We start from the raw sequence: 21,758 nt of genomic DNA, 5'->3' as shown, positions 1-21,758 counted from the left end.
GTACCCGATTTAATCTGGTTACTAATCCTACCCAGTAACTAGAATATGCATATACTTATTATATATGGATAGAAAACACTCTAAAGTTTCCAAAACTGTTTGAATGGTGTCTGTGAGTATAACAGAACTCATTTGGCAGGCAAAACCCTGAGACATTTTCTGACAGGAAGTGGATACCTGATGTGTTGTATTGACTTTAAACCTATCCCATTGAAAAACACAGGGGTTTAGGAATATTTTGGCACTTCCTATTGCTTCCACTAGATGTCACCAGCCTTTACAAAGTGTTTTGAGTCTTCTGGAGGGAGATCTGACCGAACAAGAGCCATGGAACGGTGATGTCCCATTAGACACCTGGCGCGCTACTTCATGTTGGGTACCCTCGTTCCAATACGTTATAAAAGAGTATGCATTCGTCCACCTTGAATATTATTCATGTTCTGGTTAAAAAAGGCCCTAATGATTTATGCTATACAACGTTTGACATGTTTGAACGAACGGAAATATATTTTTTCCCCTCGTTCATGACGAGAAGTCCGGCTGGCTTACATCATGTGCTAACGAGACGGAGATTTTTGGACATAAATGATGAGCTTTTTTGAACAAAACTACATTCGTTATGGACCTGTGATACCTGGAAGTGACATCTGATGAAGAGAATCAAAGGTAATGGATTATTTACATAGTATTTTCGATTTTAGATCTCCCCAACATGACGTCTAGTCTGTATCGCAACGCGTATTATTCCGGGCGCAGTGCTCAGATTATTGCAAAGTGTGATTTCCCAGTAAGGTTATTTTTAAATCTGGCAAGTTGATTGCGTTCAAGAGATGTAAATCTATAATTCTTTAAATGACAATATAATATTTTACCAATGTTTTCTAATTTTAATTATTTAATTTCTGACGCTGACTTGACTGCCGGTTATTGGAGGGAAACGATTTCCTCAACATCAATGCCATAGTAAAACGCTGTTTTTGTATATAAATATGAACTTGATAGAACTAAAAATGCATGCATTGTCTAACATAATGTCCTAGGAGTGTCATCTGATGGAGATTGTAAAAGGTTAGTGCATCATTTTAGCTGGTTTTATGGTTTTGGTGACCCTGTCTTTGACTTGACAAAACATTACACACAACTCTTGTAAATGTACTGTCCTAACATACTCTAAATTTATGCTTTCGCCGTAAAACCTTTTTGAAATCGTAAAACGTGGTTAGATTAAGGAGATGTTTATCTTTCAAATGGTGTAACATAGTTGTATTTTTGAAAAATTTGAATTTTGACATTTATTTGGATTCAAATTTGCCGCTCTTGAAATGCACCTGCTGTTGATGGAGTGCACCACGGGTGGCACGCTAGCGTCCCACCTAGCCCCAAGAGGTTAACTCTAATGAACTTATCCTCTGCAGCAGAGGTAACGCTGGGTCTTCCTTTCATGTGGCGGTCCTCATGTGAGCCAGTTTCATCATAGTGATTGATGGTTTTTGCGACTACACTTGAAGAAACTTTCAAAGTGCTTGAAATGTTCCACATTGACTGACCTTCATGTCTTAACATAATGTCCTAGGTGTGTCATCTGATGAAGATCATCAGAGGTTAGTGCTGCATTTAGCTGTCTTCTGGGTTTTTGTGACATTATATGCTAGCTTGAAAAATGGGTGTCTGATTATTTCTGGCTGGGTACTCTGCTGACATAATCTAATGTTTTGCTTTCGTTGTAAAGCCTTTTTGAAATCGGACAGTGTGGTTAGATTAATGAGAGTCTTGTCTTTAAAATGGTGTAAAATAGTCATATGTTTGAGAAATTGAAGTAATAGCATTTCTAAGGTATTTGAAAATCGCGCCACGGGATTACACTGGCTGTTGCGTAGGTGGGACGATTTCGTCCCGCCTAGCCCAGAGAGGTTAACGAGAGTCTTGTCTTTAAAATGGTGTAAAATAGTCATATGTTTGAAAAATTGAAGTTTTTGCATTTTTGAGGAATTTGAATAACGCGCCACGGGATTACACTGGCTGTTGAGTAGGTGGGAAGCAAGCGTCCCACCTAGCCCATAGAGGTTAAAGCTAGTGAGGGAGATAAGTGTTTCCAGTTTTAGAGATTTTTGTAGTTCGTTCCAATCATTGGCAGCAGAGAACTGGAAGAAGAGGCGGCCGAAGGAGGAATTGGCTTTGGGGGTGACCAGAGAGATATACCTGCTGGAGCGCGTGCTACAGGTGGTTGCTGCTATGGTGACCAGCGAGCTGAGATAAGGGGGGAACTTTACCTAGCAGGGTCTTGTAGATGACTTGGAGCCAGTGGGTTTGGCAACGAGTATGAAGCGAGGGCCAGCCAACGAGAGCGTACAGGTCACAGTGGTGGGTAGTATATGGAGCTTTGGTGACAAAACGGATGGCACTGTGATAGACTGCATCCAATTTATTGAGTAGGGTATTGGAGGCTATTTTGTAAATGACATCGCCGAAGTCCAGTTTTACGAGGGTATGTTTGGCAGCATGAGTGAAAGATGCTTTGTTTTGTGAAATAAGAAGCCAATTCTAGATTTAACTTTGGATTGGAGATGTTTGATGTGAGTCTGGAAGGAGAGTTTACAGTCTATCCAGACACCTAGGTATTTGTAGTTGTCCACATATTCTACATATTCTATATTCTATTTATATATTTAGAAGGGCAGGGTAGGATAGATATAGGTCTGTAGCAGTTTGGGTCACGAGTGTCCCCCCCTTTGAAGAGGGGGATGACCGCAGCTGCTTTCCAATCTTTGGGAGTATCAGACAACACGAAAGATAGGTTGAACAGGCTAGTAATAGGGGTTGCAACAATTTCGGCAGATAAATTTAGAAAGAAAGGGTCCAGATTGTCTAGCCCGGCTGATTTGTAGGGGTCCAGATTTTGCAGCTCTTTCAGAACATCAGCTGACTGGATTTTGGAGATTGAGAAATGGGGAAGGCTTGGGCGAGTTGGTTTGGGGGGTGCAGTGGTATTGACCGGAGTAGGGGTAGCCAGGTGGAAAGCATGGCCAGCTGTAGAAAAATGCTTATTGAAATTCTCAATTATAGTCGATTTATCGGTGATGACAGAGTTTCCTATCCTCAGTGCAGTGGGCAGCTGGGAGGAGGTGCTCTTATTCTCCAAGGACTTTACAGTGTGCCAGAACTTTTTTGAGTTTTTGTTGCAGGAAGTACATTTCTGCTTGAAAAAGCTAACCTTTGCTTTTCTAACTGCCTGTGTATATTGGTTTCTAACTTCCCTGAAAAGTTGCATATCACGGGGGCTGTTCGATGCTAATGCAGAACGCCACAGGATGTTTTTGTGTTGGTTAAGGGCAGTCAGGTCTGGAGAGAACCAAGGGCTATATCTGTTCCTGGTTCTATATTTCTTGAATGGGGCATGCTTATTTAAGATAATGAGGAAGGCATTTAAAAAAAATAACCAGGCATCCTCTACTGAAGGGATGAGGTCAATTTCCTTCCAGGATAACAGGGCCAGGTCCATTAGAAAGGCCTGCTCGCTGAAGTGTTTCAGGGAGCATTTGACAGTGATGAGTGGAGGTCGTTTGACCGCTGACCCCTTACGGATGCAGGCAATGAGGCAGTGATCGCTGAGATCTTGGTTGAAAACAGCAGAGGTGTATTTAGAGGGCAAGTTGGTTAGGATGATATCTATGAGGGTGCCCATGTTTATGGCTTTGGGGTGGTACCTGGTAGGCTCATTGATAATTTGTGTGAGATTGAGGGCATCAAGCTTAGATTGTAGGATGGCTGGGGTGTTAAGCATGTCCCAGTTTAGGTCACCTAGCAGCACGAGCTCTGAAGATAGATGGGGGGCAATCAGTTCACATATGGTGTCCAGAGCACAGCTGGGAGCTGAGGGTGGTCTATAGCAGGCGGCAACGGTGAGAGACTTGTTTTTAACCTCTTACATCTAGACGTTCCGCTAGCGGAACCCCTAGCCAACAGCCAATGGCGTCGCATGGCGCGAAATACAAATACCTGAAAAAATCTATAATTTCAATTTCTCAAACATATGACTATTTTACACCATATGAAAGACAAGACTCTCGTTAATCTAACCACATTGTTCGATTTCAAAAAGGCTTTACAGCAAAAGCAAAACATTAGATTATGTCAGGAGAGTACCCAGCCAGAAATAATCACACAGCCATTTTCAAAGCAAGCATATATGTCACAAAAAAACTAATCACAGCTAAATGCAGCACTAACCTTTGATGATCTTCATCAGATGACACTCCTAGGACATTATGTCATACAATACATGCATGTTTTGTTCAATCAAGTTCATATTTATATCAAAAACCAGCTTTTTACATTAGCATGTGATGTTCAGAACTAGCATACCCACCAAAAACTTCCGGTGAATTTACTAAATTACTCAGCATAAACGTTCACAAAATACATAACAATTATTTTAAGAATTATAGATACAGAACTCCTTTATGCAATCGCGTGTCAGATTTTAAAATAGCTTTTCGGTAAAAGCACATTTTGCAATATTCTGAGTACATAGCTCGGCCATCAAGGCCAGCTATTCAGACACTCGCCAACGTCGAGGCTCAGTAAACTCAGAATTACTATTAGACAAATTGGATTACCTTTGCTGTTCTTCATCAGAATGCACTCCCAGGACTTCTACTTCAACAATAAATGTTGTTTTGGTTCCAAATAATCCATAGTTATATTCAAATAGCTCCGTTTTGTTCGTGCGTTCAGGTCACTATCCGAAGGGTGACGCACGAGCGCATTTCGTGACCAAAAATTTCAAAATATTCCATTACCGTACTTAGAAGCATGTCAAACGCTGTTAAAAATCAATTTTTATGCTATTTTTCTTGTAAAATAGCGATAATATTCCAACCGGGCAACGTTGTATTCATTCAAAGGCTGAAAGAAAAAAATGGAGTAGTCTCGTGAACGCGCATCTCAGTCTCACTGTCCCCAGGCTGACCACTTACAAACAGAGCTCCTGAACCTTGCCCAGAGACAGCAGACACCCCATTCCACTTTCTGGTGGCTTTAGAGAGCCAATGGAAGCCTTAGAAAATGTCACGTTACAGCACAGATGCTGTATTTTCGATAGAGATGCAACAGAAGGACAACAAAGTGTCAGACAGGGCACTTCCTGTATGTAATCTTCTCAGGTTTTGGCCTGCCATATGAGTTCTGTTATACTCACAGACACCATTCAAACAGTTTTAGAAACTTTAGCGTGTTTTCTATCCAAACCTACTAATTATATGCATATTCTAGGAGTAGTAACCAGATTAAATCGGGTACGTTTTTTATCCGGCCGTGAAAATACTGCCCCCTATCCCAAAGAAGTTAACCTCTATGGGACCGGCGGGACGAATTCGTCCCACCTACGTAACATCCACTGCCAGCCTGTGGCGCGATTTTCAAAATCTTCAAAATCCTATTACTTCAATTTCTCAAACATATGACTATTTTACAGCCATTTAAAGATAAGACTCTCGTTAATCTAACCACACTGTCCGATTTCAAAAAGGCTTTACAACGAAAGCAAAACATTAGATTATGTCAGCAGAGTACCAAGCCAGAAATAATCAGACACCCATTTTTCAAGCCAGCATATAATGTCACCAAAACCCAGAAGACAGCTAAATGCAGCACTCACCTTTGATGATCTTCATCAGATGACAACCCTAGGACATTATGTTATACAATACATGCATGTTTTGTTCAATCAAGTTCATATTTATATCAAAAACCAGCTTTTTACATTAGCATGTGACGTTCAGAACTAGCATACCCCCCGCAAACTTACGGGGAATTCGCTAACATTTTACTAAATTACTCACGATAAACGTTCACAAAAAGCATAACAATTATTTTAAGAATTATAGATACAGACCTCCTCTATGCACTCGATATGTCCGATTTTAAAATAGCTTTTGGTGAAAGCACATTTTGCAATATTCTAAGTATATAGCCCAGGCATCACGGGCTCGCTATTTAGACATCCGGCAAGTTTAGCACTCACCATAATCATATTTACTATTATAAAAATGTCATTACCTTTTGTTGTCTTCGTCAGAATGCACACCCAGGACGTCTACTTCAATAACAAATGTTGGTTTGGTCCAAAATAATCCATCGTTATATCCGAATAGCGGCGTTTTGTTCGATGCGTTCCAGACACTATCCGAAATAGTAAAGAAGTGTCGCGCGCTTGGCGCAATTCCTGACAATAAAATTCAAAAGTATTCAATTGCCGTACGTCGAAGCATGTCAACCGCTGTTTAAAATCAATTTTTACGTCATTTTTCTCGTAGAAAAGCGGTAAAATTCCGACAGGGAATCTCCTTTTCGGCAAACAGAGGAAAAAATCCCAAAGGCGGGGGCGGTCGGGGTCACGCGCATAAGCTAGTGTCTCTTGATGGGCCACTTGAGAAAGGCGATAATGTGTTTCAGCCTGGGGCTGGAATGACGACATTCTCTTTTTTCCCGGGCTATGAGAGCCTATGGACGACGTGGGAAGTGTCACGTTAGAGCAGAGATCCTTAGTAAATGATAGAGATGGCAAAGAAGTTCCAGAAATGGTCAGACAGGCCACTTCCTGTAAAGGAATCTCTCAGGTTTTGACCTGCCATTTGAGTTCTGTTATACTCACAGACACCATTCAAACAGTTTTAGAAAATTTAGGGTGTTTTCTATCCATATGTAATAAGTATATGCATATTCTAGTTACTGAGTAGGAGTGGTAACCAGATTAAATCGGGTATGTTTTTTATCCAGCCGTGTCAATGCTGCCCCCTAGCCCTAACAGGTTAAAGAGGTGGATTTTTAAAAGTAGAAGTTCAAAATCTTTGGGTACAGACCTGGATAGTAGGACAGAACTCTACAGGCTATCTCTGCGGTAGATTGCAACACAGCCCCCTTTGGCCGTTCTATCTTGTCTGAAAATGTTGTAGTTAGGGATGGAGATTTCAGAGTTTTTGGTGATCTTCCTAAGCCAGGATTCAGACACGGCTAGGACATCCGGGTTGGCAGAGTGTGCTAAAGCAGTGAATAAAACAAACTTTGGGAGGAGGCTTCTAATGTTAACATGCATGAAACCAAGGCTACTACGGTTACAGAAGTCATCAAAAGAGAGCGCCTGGTGAATAGGAGTGGAGCTAGGCACTGCAGGGCCTGGATTCACCTCTACATCGCCAGAGGAACAGAGGAGGAGTAGGTTAAGGGTATGGCTAAAAGCGGGGGTGATAAAATAGCTTCAAGGTATAATGTACAGACAAAGGTATGGTAGGATGTGAATACAGTGGAGGTAAACCTAGGTATTGAGTGATGATGAGAGAGATTTTGTCTCTAGAAACATCATTTAAGCCAGGTGATGTCATCGCATGTGTGGGTGGTGGAACTGAGAGGTTGGATAAGGTATAATGAGCAGGGATAGAGGCTCTACAGTGAAATAAGCCAAAAAACACTAACCAGAACAGCAATGGACAAGACATATTGACATTAACCTGTTAGGGCTAGGGGGCAGCATTTGCACGTCTGGATAAAAAAAATGTATCCGATTTAATCTGGTTACTAATCCTACCCAGTAACTAGAATATGCATATACTTATTATATATGGATAGAAAACACTCTAAAGTTTCTAAAACTGTTTGAATGGTGTCTGTGAGTATAACAGAACTCATTTGGCATGCAAAACCCTGAGACATTTTCTGACAGGAAGTGGATACCTGATGTGTTGTATTGACTTTAAACCTATCCCATTGAAAAACACAGGGGCTGAGGAATATTTTGGCACTTCCTATTGCTTCCACTAGATGTCACCAGCCTTTACAAAGTGTTTTGAGTCTTCTGGAGGGAGATCTGACCGAACAAGAGCCATGGAACGATGATGTCCCATTAGACACCTGGCGCGCGAGTTCATGTTGGGTACCCTCGTTCCAATACGTTATAAAAGAGTATGCATTCGTCCACCTTGAATATTATTCATGTTCTGGTTAAAAAAGGCCCTAATGATTTATGCTATACAACGTTTGACATGTTTGAACGAACGGAAATATATTTTTTCCCCTCATTCATGACGAGAAGTCCGGCTGGCTTAGATCATGTGCTAACAAGACGGAGATTTTTGGACATAAATGATGAGCTTTTTTGAACAAAACTACATTCGTTATGGACCTGTGATACCTGGAAGTGACATCTGATGAAGAGAATCAAAGGTAATGGATTATTTACATAGTATTTTCGATTTTAGATCTCCCCAACATGACGTCTAGTCTGTATCGCAACGCGTATTTTTCTGGGCGCAGTGCTCAGATTATTGCAAAGTGTGATTTCCCAGTAAGGTTATTTTTAAATCTGGCAAGTTGATTGCGTTCAAGAGATGTAAATCTATAATTCTTTAAATGACAATATAATATTTTACCAATGTTTTCTAATTTTAATTATTTAATTTGTGACGCTGACTTGACTGCCGGTTATTGGAGGGAAACGATTTCCTCAACATCAATGCCATAGTAAAACGCTGTTTTTGGATATAAATATGAACTTGATAGAACTAAAAATGCATGCATTGTCTAACATAATGTCCTAGGAGTGTCATCTGATGGAGATTGTAAAAGGTTAGTGCATCATTTTAGCTGGTTTTATGGTTTTGGTGACCCTGTCTTTGACTTGACAAAACATTACACACAACTCTTGTAAATGTACTGTCCTAACATACTCTAAATTTATGCTTTCGCCGTAAAACCTTTTTGAAATCGTAAAACGTGGTTAGATTAAGGAGATGTTTATCTTTCAAAGGGTGTAAAATAGTTGTATGTTTGAAAAATTTGAATTTTGACATTTATTTGGATTCAAATTTGCCGCTCTTGAAATGCACCTGCTGTTGATGGAGTGCACCACGGGTGGCACGCTAGCGTCCCACCTAGCCCATAGAGGTTAATGAGAGGCATGCTTAGCCAAGTGATCAAAAGGGTCCAGTGAGTAGTGAGGTCGGCTGCGGTCACGGTGATTCAGACAGCTAGCCGGGCCATGGGTAGCAAGTTGGCAGAAGATGGTCTGTTTTTAGCCACCTCGTGCATTTCCGTCAGTAGATTAGTGGGGTTCCGTGTGGTAGAGGGGACCAATCCAATTTGCAAAATAGTTATAGTTATAGTGCCCAAGAAAATTGGCCGATAGACCTATTCAGATAGCAGCCGATAAGACAGCTAACAATTAGCTGGCTGCAGATGGGCGTTCAGGTTACGTCGCGACGGAGGGGCCAGTTGGATAACTCCCTCGGGCAGATAACGTCGGTAGTCCAGTCGTGAAGGCCCGATGGGTAAAACGGGTCCGGATAGGTGATTGTAGCCCAGGAGTGGCTGATGGAACTCTTCAGCTGGCTAGCTCTGGAATAATTGATGTTAGCTCCGGGACCGATGTTAGCCAATAGTCACTCGGATAGCAGCTAGCTAGCTGCAAGATCCAGGTGTAAATGCCCAGAGCTTGCGGTAGAAATCCGGGAATATGGAGAGAATATAGGTCCGGTATGCTCTGGTCTGAGTCGCGTTGTACAAAACTGGCGATAGCTTTTCGAGCTAAGGGATAGCTGATGACCGCCAACCGTGGTTAGCTGAGTTCTAACGTTAGCTAGTGAACTGGCTAACTTCTGGCTAGCTTCTGTTGTGGATTTCAGATTTGAGGTAAATAATATATATATATTTTTAATTGCCTCAAACCATGCCTCAAACAAAATAGATCTCAGAAGACCTAAGATTAGGAATTGTTGACTTGCATAAAGCTGGAAAGGGTTACAAAAGTATCTCTGAAAGCCTTGATGTTCATAAGTCCACGGTAAGACATATTGTCTGCAAATGGAGAAAGTTCATTACTGTTGCTACTCTCCCTAGGAGTGGCCATTCTGCAAACATGACTGCAAGAGCACAGCGCAGATTGCTCAATGAGCTTAAGAAGAATCCTAGAGTGTCAGCTAAGGACTTACAGAAATCTCTTCTGGCAGCACTACTGGCAAAATATTCTGTGGAGAGATGAAACTACATTTGAGTTATTTGGAAGGAACACACAACACTACGTGTGGAGAAAAAAAGACACAGCACACCAACATCAAAACCTCATCCCAACTGTAAAGTATGGTGGAGGGAGCATCATGGTTTGGGGCTGCTTTGCTGCCTCAGGGCCTGGACAGCTTGCTATCATCGACAGAAAAATGAATTCCCGAGTTTATAAAGACATTTTGCAGGAAAATGTAAGGCTATCTGTCTGCCAATTGAAGCTCAACAGAATTTGGGTGATGCAACAGGACAACGACCCAAAACAAAGAAGTAAATCAACAACAAAATGGCTTCAACAGAAGAAAATGCGCCTTCTGGAGTAGCCCAGTCAGAGTCCTGACATCAACCCGATTGAGATGCTGTGGCATGACGTCAAGAGAGCAGTTCACACCAGACATCCCAAGAATATTGCTCAACTGAAACAGTTTTGTATAGAGGAATGGTCAAAAATTCCTCCTGACCGTTGTGCAGGTCTGATCCACAACTACAGAAAACGTTCGGTTGAGGTTATTGCTGCCAAATGAGGAAAAACCAATTATTAAATCCAAGGGTTCACATATTTTTTCCACCCTGCACTGTGAATGTTTACACAGTTTGTTCAATTAAGACATGGAAACGTATAGTTGTTTGTGTGTTATTAGTGTAAGCAGACTGTGGTTGTCTATTGTTGTGACCTAGATGAAGATCAGATCAAATTTCATGACCAATTTATGCAGAAATTCAGGTATTTCCAAAGGGTTCACATGCTTTTTCTTGCCACTGTAGCTATAATAAGTCAACAGGAAATGCATTTGCTTTGAAATTCAGAGTTATTTTTTTTATCAGGTATTGATATTGTAACAAATCTGATGCTCTTAAAACCACAAACTATTCCACCAAGGGAGTTACGTTTCTTGGACCAGTGGTAATGGTTGCTGCCCTCGGTCATGTTGAAAAGGGTTCAAACACCGGCAGACACATTACCATTTATCCCCACGAATCACTACAGTATGTACTGATAGTTTTTGTTACACCTGAACAGAAATTATACAGTGAAGTGTGTTCCTACCTGTGGGTCAGTGAGGCGGGCTGGGTCTGGGTAGAGGTAGAACTTGATACCATCTATTGCCCCCGGCAGTGTGAGTCCACGGACCAGCAACACCACCAGCATCAGATAGGGGAAGGTGGCAGTGAAGTAGACCACCTGAGGAGAGGGGGACCAGACCAGCATTACATTCCCTCAGTCTATGACTCATCTTAACAACTCTACAGTGTTCATGGTGTCATCAGGTTGAATGGCAGAGATCCCACCTTACCTTCCCAGTAGACTTCACTCCTTTCCAGACACAGAAGTAACAGAGAATCCATGACAGTAGAAGACACAGAGCCAGCTCCCAGCGAACACTGCCTAGATTGCTTGGACTGTCTGTGAGATTCAAAACTCTTCTCCTGAAAATCAACTTTTGAGTTACAATCCCACCACTTGCTTTTCACCATTCTCTCTGCGCCTCCTAAGGCAAATAGCCATGATTTCCATCTGTAAGGACTTAATAAGGAGTTGATAAATTGGAATGATTTTGTGTACTCACTCCCAGAACTCTCTCACTGGCGATGTTGCATTTCCTGCTACTGTCCAATTTAGATGTCCCACTACTCTTCTTTCAAACTCCATGCAGGTTACTGGTTAGGAGGAAATTACACAATAACAAGCATGTCTCAGAGCTCTCTGAATCTTTCCTGGATAAGGAGACATTTACAACAAAAAAAAAATCACTTGTCAAAAACAGAATATCTCAGTTTGAAGTGGTGTCCATAAATTTAAGATACGATCTCTCATTTGGGCATGACAAAGGTATGTCAACATCAACATGTCTACACACTGAAGTTAACCTGGTCCCAGATCTGTTTCTGCTCTTTGCAATGCCAATTCCATTGCTGTCCTTGTCAATCCAAACAGGTTTGTTATGACAATGAGTGACAAGCAGTTGGTATGACAGCACAAGTAGACTGGCACTCAGGCTACACTGAAGTACATACCTGTGTTCCAGCTGTTTCTACAACTGGCCCAGGGGAGCTCAGAGCTGAATGAGGAGAAGAGGTAGAAGAAGGCCCAGGCTAGAATGATGATGTAATAGATGCTGGAATATAGAACCACCACCTGACTACCATAACCCAGTCCTGAGGAGGAGGAGGAGGAGGAGGAGGAGGAGGAGGAAGAAGAAGATATTTTACTGACAAACATGGAGACTCAATGTCATCAACCCTGATTAATGAATGATGGCGCCATTCCAACAAGACAGAAATTTGTGAATGTTTGAACACAGGACAAGTGTCCTGAATGCACGTGTCATGTCACTTTAAGGACTGTCACTTACTCTATCATGTAATAGCTCATGAATTAGTGTGAGCCTGAGTAAATCTGTTGATGTTTAATCCAAGCTTCTTCCAATAACTTGAATGAAATGTCTTGTTACTTTAACCCCTTTTTCATTTTTGAAGTTAAATCAGGTCAGAAACAGACCAGTCGTCCCCCAAGCAATCTAAAATGTGTCCTTATATTGTTTCAAACTGGTAAAGCAATGTGATCAAAATCATGGTGGATTGACTTTTACAAGTACAATAGTGCAATATCATTTACGGAAGAAAAAGCCTGCATGTACTGTGCATATATTGTACCTATTATGGCTAATTGTCTGGCCGTATATGTCACCCTCAACCGGCACATTCTTAACAAAGACTCTAGACAGAAACCTTGAGTTTACGTGCTGAATACCATTTTAAATCATATTGACATTGCTTTGGATTACAATGCTACTTTCTCAAGTTTAGATATTGCAGCTAGGAGTTTTCCTGAGTATGAATACAAAAAAACGATGAAGTTTGGTCTACAGTCCCTCTGAATGTTATCTTTTCTTTTGGCACAGATTATAGTACTATCAAATCTTTACTTTTCTGAAGGCTATAGCCTTTTTTCCTTTTAGCTGTCAGGCTTTCACATCTATTTCCCCAATGTGGCATTCACATTAGGAAGTAAATGCTATCAATTGTCAGACAAACACTGACAATTTAATTCCTAATATGGATGCAATACGTACAACAAGACCCCGTGGCCACATTCATATAGCATACCAGTAGGATTTTTTTATTTAACTAGGCAAGTCAGTTAAGAAACAAATCTTAACTACAATGATGGCCTAGGCAGTGGCAGTTCTAGACCATTTCAACTGGGGGGCCAAGCTGGGGCCAGTTGTACTGTTAGAGGGGCCAGTTACATTGGACGTTATTGTTGTCATTTCGTTTTCTTCACTGTATTGCAGGCATTAGCAGGCAAAAAAACATGTTCATAATCATCATCGTTGCCACTGTCTAATATCGGATGTAAAAAAAGAACGATAGCAAAAATTTGTTATGTAAAAATTATTTCATACTCCACATTTAGTGGGGCCACAATGGGGTCCAAAGTTGTTGTCACAGGGGCACTGCCCCCCCCCCAGAACCGCTAGTGGGCCTAGGATCAGTGGGTTAACTGCCTTGTTCAGGGGCAGAATGACAGATTTTTACCTTGTCAGCTCGGGGATTAGTTCTAGCAACCTTTCGTTTACTGGCCCAATGCTCTAACCACTAGGCTACCTGCCATCCCTAGGATGGCTGCTCTAGGGTCATATTAGCCTTTTAGATCATAATGACTAAGCTTATATGGACAGAGGGGACCTGATTCTAGATCAGCAGTCTTACTCAATGACGCTTATAAAAATGAGCCCTGATATTTACCTTCAAACAGGGGGCAGATCTTCCTCCAGCAGGTGATGCTGCCCTGCGTGGTGTACTGGCCCAAGGAGGTCTCCAGGAGAAAGAGTGGAATGCCACAGGTGAACAGAAAGAGCACATAAGGGATGAAGAACACCCCTTATGAACAACACAAGTTAAACCACAATTAAACATATGGCCCAAGACCATAACTTAATGTTTCACTTCATGTGATTATTTTTTTACAAGACACATTTTTTTCCCCCGAAGCCATCTCAACCACCTCAACCCCCAAGTATTTTTTATTCATATATATTTTTTGGGGGTGGGGGGGTGGATCGGCTTTAATATCGCAGATAGATTGTCACTTCCATCAAAGTAATTGTCTGCATCATTTCCAATCCCCCATATATTTTGGGGGGTAAATATATATATCTATATACATACATACACATATCCACACATATATATATATATATATATATATATATATATACATAAACATGCATACATATACACATACATATACATACACACAAATACACATACATATATAAATATATAATTTAGAATATCTTTTTCCTTTATTATTCCCCGCAAACCTGATGAGGTTCACCTTGGGGTCATGATAGGGGTTACACCACATGAATGATGTATTATAATAATTGATTATGCTTATGTTGTATTAATAGAGGGGGAAGGGCTATAAGACCCTCCCCCACTACATTTACAGGGTCCTGGACCACAGATTAGCAATATATGCATTATAAGGTTTAATACTGTTCCACAGTTCTTTTCTAGTCTCTGCCTCTTATAAGAAACGGTCTGAGAGATGTGTGAGTTATTGCAGTCAAAACAGGGTGTCTGCGAGAAAGCGCCTCAAGGCTAAAAGAGATTCATAGACACAGAAACCTGCAGGAGAGTAAAAGAGATAAGAGACAAGTCAGACATAGCACTATAAGCCACATAGGAATGGAAAATTACTGCTGAGCCCTTAGAAAACACTGGACTATTGTTTATCCTGCAAGTTTGTATAACTGTACATGCATGGGCTTGGCCTCATCAGTAGAAGGTGTTGACGTATGCAGTTACATCACTAGGGGTTGACTGCAAGCATATTAAAGCAACTTTGACCTTTTTTATTTTGCAGAACTTACTCTGAAACACACGTGCTATGTTTCCATTGTCAACTTCTGTCTGCAATTGCATTAATAAAGGTTTGGTTTGATTGATTTACTTTAAGAAGATATTGCCTGATTGCTGATTTCACCAATAAGCCAATGATTGACAAGGAACAAGGAACCTACCCTGACAAACCCTACCACCCCTCCCCAATTGCGTAAACTAATAAACAATAACACTTAGGCTTCTACTTCCAGCTAATACATTTTACAGAAATAATCTATTTTACAATAGTTATATTTTGTTTGTTTTTAGTCCTGGACTTCCTCTATTGCAGGTGTCTCTATTTGCCATATTTTACAACAGTTCTGAGCCTATATACATTTTACAGACCCCGAATATTTTACATTTGTTATCTTGTTGTTATTAGTCCCACCCTTCAGCTCCATTCAACCCCTCCCATCTATCTCTTAACATCATCCATATTGGATTTATATTTGCCATACATTTTTCAACTGTGCTGTGATGCTTCACAAAGTACTGAACCTTTCTATTCTCATAGTTTCTACAGATTGTAAATTACAGATAACATTTTTTGCTAAAATTATTGATCGATTGACTATGACTTTTCAAATCACCGAGTATTGTTATCTGCAGCGTTAGATATAGGTAAATGTTGCAATTCTTCTGCCATTCATGGACCTGTGACAAAAAACGAGCTACATATGGACAGTACCAAAATAAATGATCTAATGACTGGGTCCTCGCAGCAAAACCTGCAGAGCTGGGAAGATTGCATCCCCCATATATATATGTAACATTTTATTCGTTGCAAGAATTTTGAATAATAATTTAAATTGAACAATTTGAAGTTTTGAATCCGGTGTCATTTTGCGTGTCATTTCATAAACCATGTGCCATGGAATCGGTACATCGAAAATCTCTTCCCAACTATTTTGCAATTTATATGGCACAGCTGTCAATTTTTTGGTCCTTAAATAAAACTGGTATATATTTTTATTTATCACAATTGTCTTTAACCAATTTTGGTCTTTAATGCAGGGCCGACAGACAAGTTCCTTACTTTTTCCCCCTTCCACTTGCCTCTTCCATTTTTGTGGTAGTGCTGCAATTACTTGGTTGTAATTTTGGGTTTAGCAGACATTTCCGTATGTCTGTGTTAGCTGCATGTGTGACATAACTCCACCAGTCCTATTTTTGATATCATTTACAAAAGATGGTAATTAAAAATAAAAATAAATCTTTTATCAATTATTATATTTGAGTTTAACCACAGGAACGCAAATATTTGTTTGTGTGGCTGACGGACTTAGCTACCACCTGAAGTGTTGTGTGTACATTTGGCATGTAAGTGTTAGGGATATTAACGTGGGGTTTCTGGGACACGTTCAGTAGCCTAACATCATTGAACATTGCAGATAGAAAGGCCATGAATAGAGTCGTCTTGATTCCTAATTCTACATGTCAGAGTGGCATGTTTGTTCTCCATAGCATATTTCTATCAGAGCATAACAAAATGTTGTACAGTAGTGATGTGCATATCAGTATAGAGATTCTGGAAGCACCTAGAAGGTTTTGGTTCCTTTTGTGCACCCAGGCACGCACTGTTGTTTTTATGATTGTGCCGCCAGATAACATCTAGCCCTAGTGTGTAAATATCCCTATAATATTATAGCAACCACTGATATGTGTATATCAGGCCATGATTACCCATCTCTTAATGATTATTCCATTACCATCTTGTAATTGTGTGATTTCAATATTAGACTAAGATATGAAAAGAACAACTCTGTACTGTCTCCACCACAATGAAGTTAAATTAAGTGACTAGCTCTTTTGCATTGATAATGTAAAAGACAAAGGCTCACCTTGCCATACATTTAATGTGTGTTTAATTGTATGACCATGTAAAGATGTGATGTGAGACTCACCTCCTCCATTTTTGTAGCACAGATATGGGAACCTCCATATATTCCCCAAGCCTATGATCTGTCCGGCCACAGCCAGGAGGAACTCCAGCTTGCTGGACCACTGTCCCCTGGTCTGGGTGCTTGGCACAGGGACAGGCTGCACCAGACCCATCTCCTGCTGGGCAAGCGTATTGAACCTCAAATTGGGATCATTATGCTTCTCCATAACACTGAGGAAAACAAAGACAACGTTGTTTATTTGCGGTGAACACACGTTTATATAACATAGTCTGTGTGTTCTGAAGACAGTATAAGGACACACAGCTAACAGCTACATATGACCAGCTCCATATGACCAGCTACATACAGTGCCTTGCAAAAGTATTCACCCCCCTTGGTGTTTTTCCTATTTTCTTGCATTTACAACCAGTATTTTAAATTGATTTTTATTTGGATTTCATGTAATGGACATACACAAAATAGTCCAAATTGGTGAAGGGAAACTTAAAAAATAACTTGTTTTAAAAATAATATATGTATTAAATTGTAAAGTGCATATGCATTTTGCTGTGAAGCCCCTTAAAAGCCCCTTAATACGATCTGGTGCAACAAATTACCTTCAGAAGTCACATATTAGTTAAATAAAGTCCACTTGTGTGCAATCTAATTGTCACATGATCTGTCACATGATCTCAGTATATATACACCTGTTCTGAAAGGCCCCAGAGTCTGCAACACCACTAAGCAAGGGGCACCATCAAGCAAGTGGCACTATGAAGACCAAGGAGCTCTCCAAACAGGTCAGGGACAAAGTTGTGGAGAAGTACAGACCAGGGTCGGGTTATAAAAAATATTCAGAACTTTGGACATCCCACGGAGCACCATTAAATCCATTAAAAAAATAGATGAACATGGCACCACAACAAGTCTGCCAAGAGAGGGCCGCCCACCAAAACTCACGGACCAGGCAAGGAGGGCATTAATCAGAGAGGCAACAAAGAGACCAAAGATAACCCTGAAGGAGCTGCAAATCTCCACAGCGGAGATTGGATTATCTGTCCATAGGACCACTTTAAGCCGTACACTCCACAGAGCTGGGCTTTACGGAAGAGTGGCCAGAAAAAAGCCATTGCTTAACCTGTTAGGGCTAGGGGGCAGTATTGACACGGCTGGATAAAAAACATACCCGATTTAATCTGGTTACCACTCCTACCCAGTAACTAGAATATGCATATACTTATTACATATGGATAGAAAACACCCTAAAGTTTCTAAAACTGTTTGAATGGTGTCTGTAAGTATAACAGAACTCAAATGGCAGGTCAAAACCTGAGAGATTCCTTTACAGGAAGTGGCCTGTCTGACCATTTCTTGAACTTCTTTTCCATCTCTATCTTTTACTAAGGATCTCTGCTCTAACGTGACACTTCCTACGTCGTCCATAGGCGCTCAGAGCCCGGGAAAAAACAGAATGTCGTCATCCCAGCCCCAGGCTGAAACACATTATCGCCTTTCTCAAGTGGCCGATCAAGGGACTCTGGGCTTATGCGCATGACCCGACCGCCCCCGCCTTTGTGATTTTTTTCCTCTGTTTGCCGAAAAGGAGATTCCCTGTCGGAATATTATCGCTTTTCTACGAGAAAAATGGCGTAAAAATTGATTTTAAACAGCGGTTGACATGCTTCGAAGTACGGTAATGGAATATTTTGAATTTTATTGTCACGAATTGCGCCATGCGCACGACCCTTCTTTACCATTTCGGATAGTGTCTGGAACGCACGAACAAAACGCCGCTATTCGGATATAACGATGGATTATTTTGGACCAAACCAACATTTGTTATTGAAGTAGCAGTCCTGGGAGTGCATTCTGACGAAGACAACAAAAGGTAATCAAACTTTTATAATAGTAAATATGATTATGGTGAGTGCTAAACTTGCCGGGTGTCTAAATAGCGAGCCCGTGATGCCTGGGCTATGTACTTAGAATATTGCAAAATGTGCTTTCACCAAAAAGCTATTTTAAAATCGGACATATCGAGTGCATAGAGGAGGTCTGTATCTATAATTCTTAAAATAATTGTTATGCTTTTTGTGAACGTTTATCGTGAGTAATTTAGTAAAATGTTAGCGAAATCCCCGGAAGTTTGCGGGGTCTAGTTCTGAACATCACATGCTAATGTAAAAAGCTGTTTTTTGATATAAATATGAACTTGATTGAACAAAACATGCATGTATTGTATAACATAATGTCCTAGGGTTGTCATCTGATGAAGATCATCAAAGGTGAGTGCTGCATTTAGCTGTCTTCTGGGTTTTGGTGACATTATATGCTGGCTTGAAAAATGGGTGTCTGATTATTTCTGGCTTGGTACTCTGCTGACATAATCTAATGTTTTGCTTTCGTTGTAAAGCCTTTTTGAAATCGGACAGTGTGGTTAGATTAACGAGAGTCTTGTCTTTAAATAGCTATAAAATAGTCATATGTTTGAGAAATTGAAGTAATAGGATTTTTAAGGTTTTGAAAATCGCGCCACAGGCTTAACCTGTTGGGGCTAGGGGGCAGTATTTTCACGGCTGGATAAAAAAACGTACCCGATTTAATCTGGTTACTAATCCTACCCAGTAACTACAATATGCATATACTTATTATATATGGATAGAAAACACCCTAAAGTTTCTAAAACTGTTTGAATGGTGTCTGTGAGTATAACAGAACTCATTTGGCAGGCAAAATCCTGAGACATTTTCTGACAGGAAGTGGATACCTGATGTGTTGAATTACCTTTAAGCCTATGCCATTGAAACACACAGGGGTTGATTCATGTTTTGGCACTTCCTATTGCTTCCACTAGATGTCACCAGCCTTTACACAGTGTTTTGAGTCTTTTACTGTGAGATCTGACCGAACAAGAGCCATGGAACGGTGATGGCCGATTAGACTCTGGCGCGCGAGTTCATGTTGGGTACCCTCGTTCCAATACGTTATAAAAGAGAATGCATTCGTCCACCTTGAATATTATTCATGTTCTGGTTAAAAAAGGCACTAATGATTTATGCTATACAACGTTTGACATGTTTGAACGAACGTAAATATATTTTTTCCCCTCGTTCATGACGAGAAGTCCGGCTGGCTTAGATCATGTGCTAACAACACGGAGCTTTTTGGATATAAATGATGAGCTTTTTTGAACAAAACTACATTCGTTATGGACCTGTGATACCTGGAAGTGACATCTGATGAAGAGAATCAAAGGTAATGGATTATTTACATAGTATTTTAGATTTTAGATCTCTCCAACATGGCCGTTTGTCTGTATAGCAAAGCATATTTTTCTGGGCGCAGTGCTCAGATTATTGCAAAGTGTGATTTCCCAGTAAGGTTATTTTTAAATCTGGCAAGTTGATTGCGTTCAAGAGATGTAAATCTATAATTCTTTAAATGACAATATAATATTTTACCAATGTTTTCTAATTTTAATTATTTAAATTGTGGTGCTGACTTGACTGCCGGTTATTGGAGGGAAACGATTTCCTCAACATCAATGCCATAGTAAAACGCTGTTTTTGGATATAAATATGAACTTGATAGAACTAAAAATGCATGCATTGTCTAACATAATGTCCTAGGAGTGTCATCTGATGGAGATTGTAAAAGGTTAGTGCATCATTTTAGCTGGTTTTATGGTTTTGGTGACCCTGTCTTTGAATTGACAAAACATTACACACAGCTATTGTCAATGTACTCTCCTAACATAATCTAACTTTATGCTTTCGCCGTAAAACCTTTTGAAATCGGACAACGTGGTTAGATTAAGGAGATGTTTATCTTTCAAAGGGTGTAAGATAGTTGTATGTTTGAAAAATTTGAATTTTGACATTTATTTGGTTTCAAATTTGCCGCTCTTGAAATGCACCTGCTGTTGATAGGGTGCACCACGGGTGGCACGCTAGCGTCCCACATAGCCCCAAGAAGTTAAAGTGGCTGTTACGTAGGTGGGACGAATTCGTCCCGCCTAGCCCAGAGAGGTTAAAGAAAACAAGAAGCAAACACGTTTTGTGTTTGCTAAAAGGCATGTGGGAGACTCCCCAAACATATGGAAGAAGGACCTCTTGTCAGATGAGACTAAAATTTAGCTTTTGGCCATCAAGGAAACGCTCTGTCTGGCGCAAACCCAACACCTATCATCACCCCGAGAACACCATCCCCACAGTGAAGCATGGTGGTGGCAGCATGCTGTGGGGATGTTTTTCATCGGCAGGGACTGGGAAACTGGTCAGAATTGAAGGAATGATGGATGGCACTAAATACAGGGAAATTCTTGAGGGAAACCTGTTTCAGAATTCCAGAGATTTGAGACTGGGACAGAGGTTCAACCTTCCAGCATGACAATGACTCTAAGCATACTGCTAAAGCAACACTCAAGTGTTTAAAGGGGAAACGTTTAAATGTCTTGGAATGGCCTAGTTAAAGCCCAGACCTTAATCCAATTGAGAATCTGTGGTATGACTTAAAGATTTCTGTACCCCAGTGGAACCCATCCAACTTGAAGGAGCTGGAGAAGCTTTGCCTTGAAGAATGGGCAAAAATCCCAGAGGCTAGATGTGCCAAGCTTACAGAGACATACCCCAAGAGACTTGCAGCTGTAATTGCTGCAAGAGGTGGCTCTACAAAGTATTCACTTTGGGATGGTGAATAGTTATGCACGCTCAGGTTTTCTGTTTTTCTGTCTTATTTCTTGTTTGTTTCACAATAGAAAATATTTTGCTTCTTCAAAGTGGTAGGCATGTTGTGTAAATCAAATGATACAACCCCCCCCAAAATCTATTTTAATTCCAGGTTGTAAGGCATTAAAATAGGAAAAATTCCAAGGGGGTGAATACTTTCGCAAGCCACTGTATGAACAGCTACATATGACATATGACCAGC

The 21,758-nt window shown here is 40.5% G+C and overlaps 1 protein-coding gene across 1 annotated transcript in view; it reads right to left on the bottom strand.

The window, feature by feature from the left end:
- The window catches only part of LOC106565343 (sodium- and chloride-dependent GABA transporter 2), a 31,215-nt gene extending 14,160 nt beyond the window's left edge, over positions 1–17,055 (bottom strand). Inside the window, exons 1-6 of the mRNA XM_014132340.2 lie at positions 16,851–17,055; positions 13,801–13,935; positions 12,067–12,207; positions 11,619–11,709; positions 11,346–11,478; positions 11,099–11,233 (exon numbers count right to left, since the gene is read on the bottom strand). Of these exons, the coding sequence (XP_013987815.2) occupies positions 11,099–11,233; positions 11,346–11,478; positions 11,619–11,709; positions 12,067–12,207; positions 13,801–13,935; positions 16,851–17,055 (840 nt within the window). The remainder of the gene's footprint in view (positions 1–11,098; positions 11,234–11,345; positions 11,479–11,618; positions 11,710–12,066; positions 12,208–13,800; positions 13,936–16,850) is intronic.
- Positions 17,056–21,758: the final 4,703 nt, after the last annotated feature.

Source organism: Salmo salar, chromosome ssa12, assembly GCF_905237065.1.
Source record: "Salmo salar chromosome ssa12, Ssal_v3.1, whole genome shotgun sequence".
Taxonomy (NCBI): domain Eukaryota; kingdom Metazoa; phylum Chordata; class Actinopteri; order Salmoniformes; family Salmonidae; genus Salmo; species Salmo salar.
This window is presented reverse-complemented; position numbering and strand designations above follow the sequence as displayed.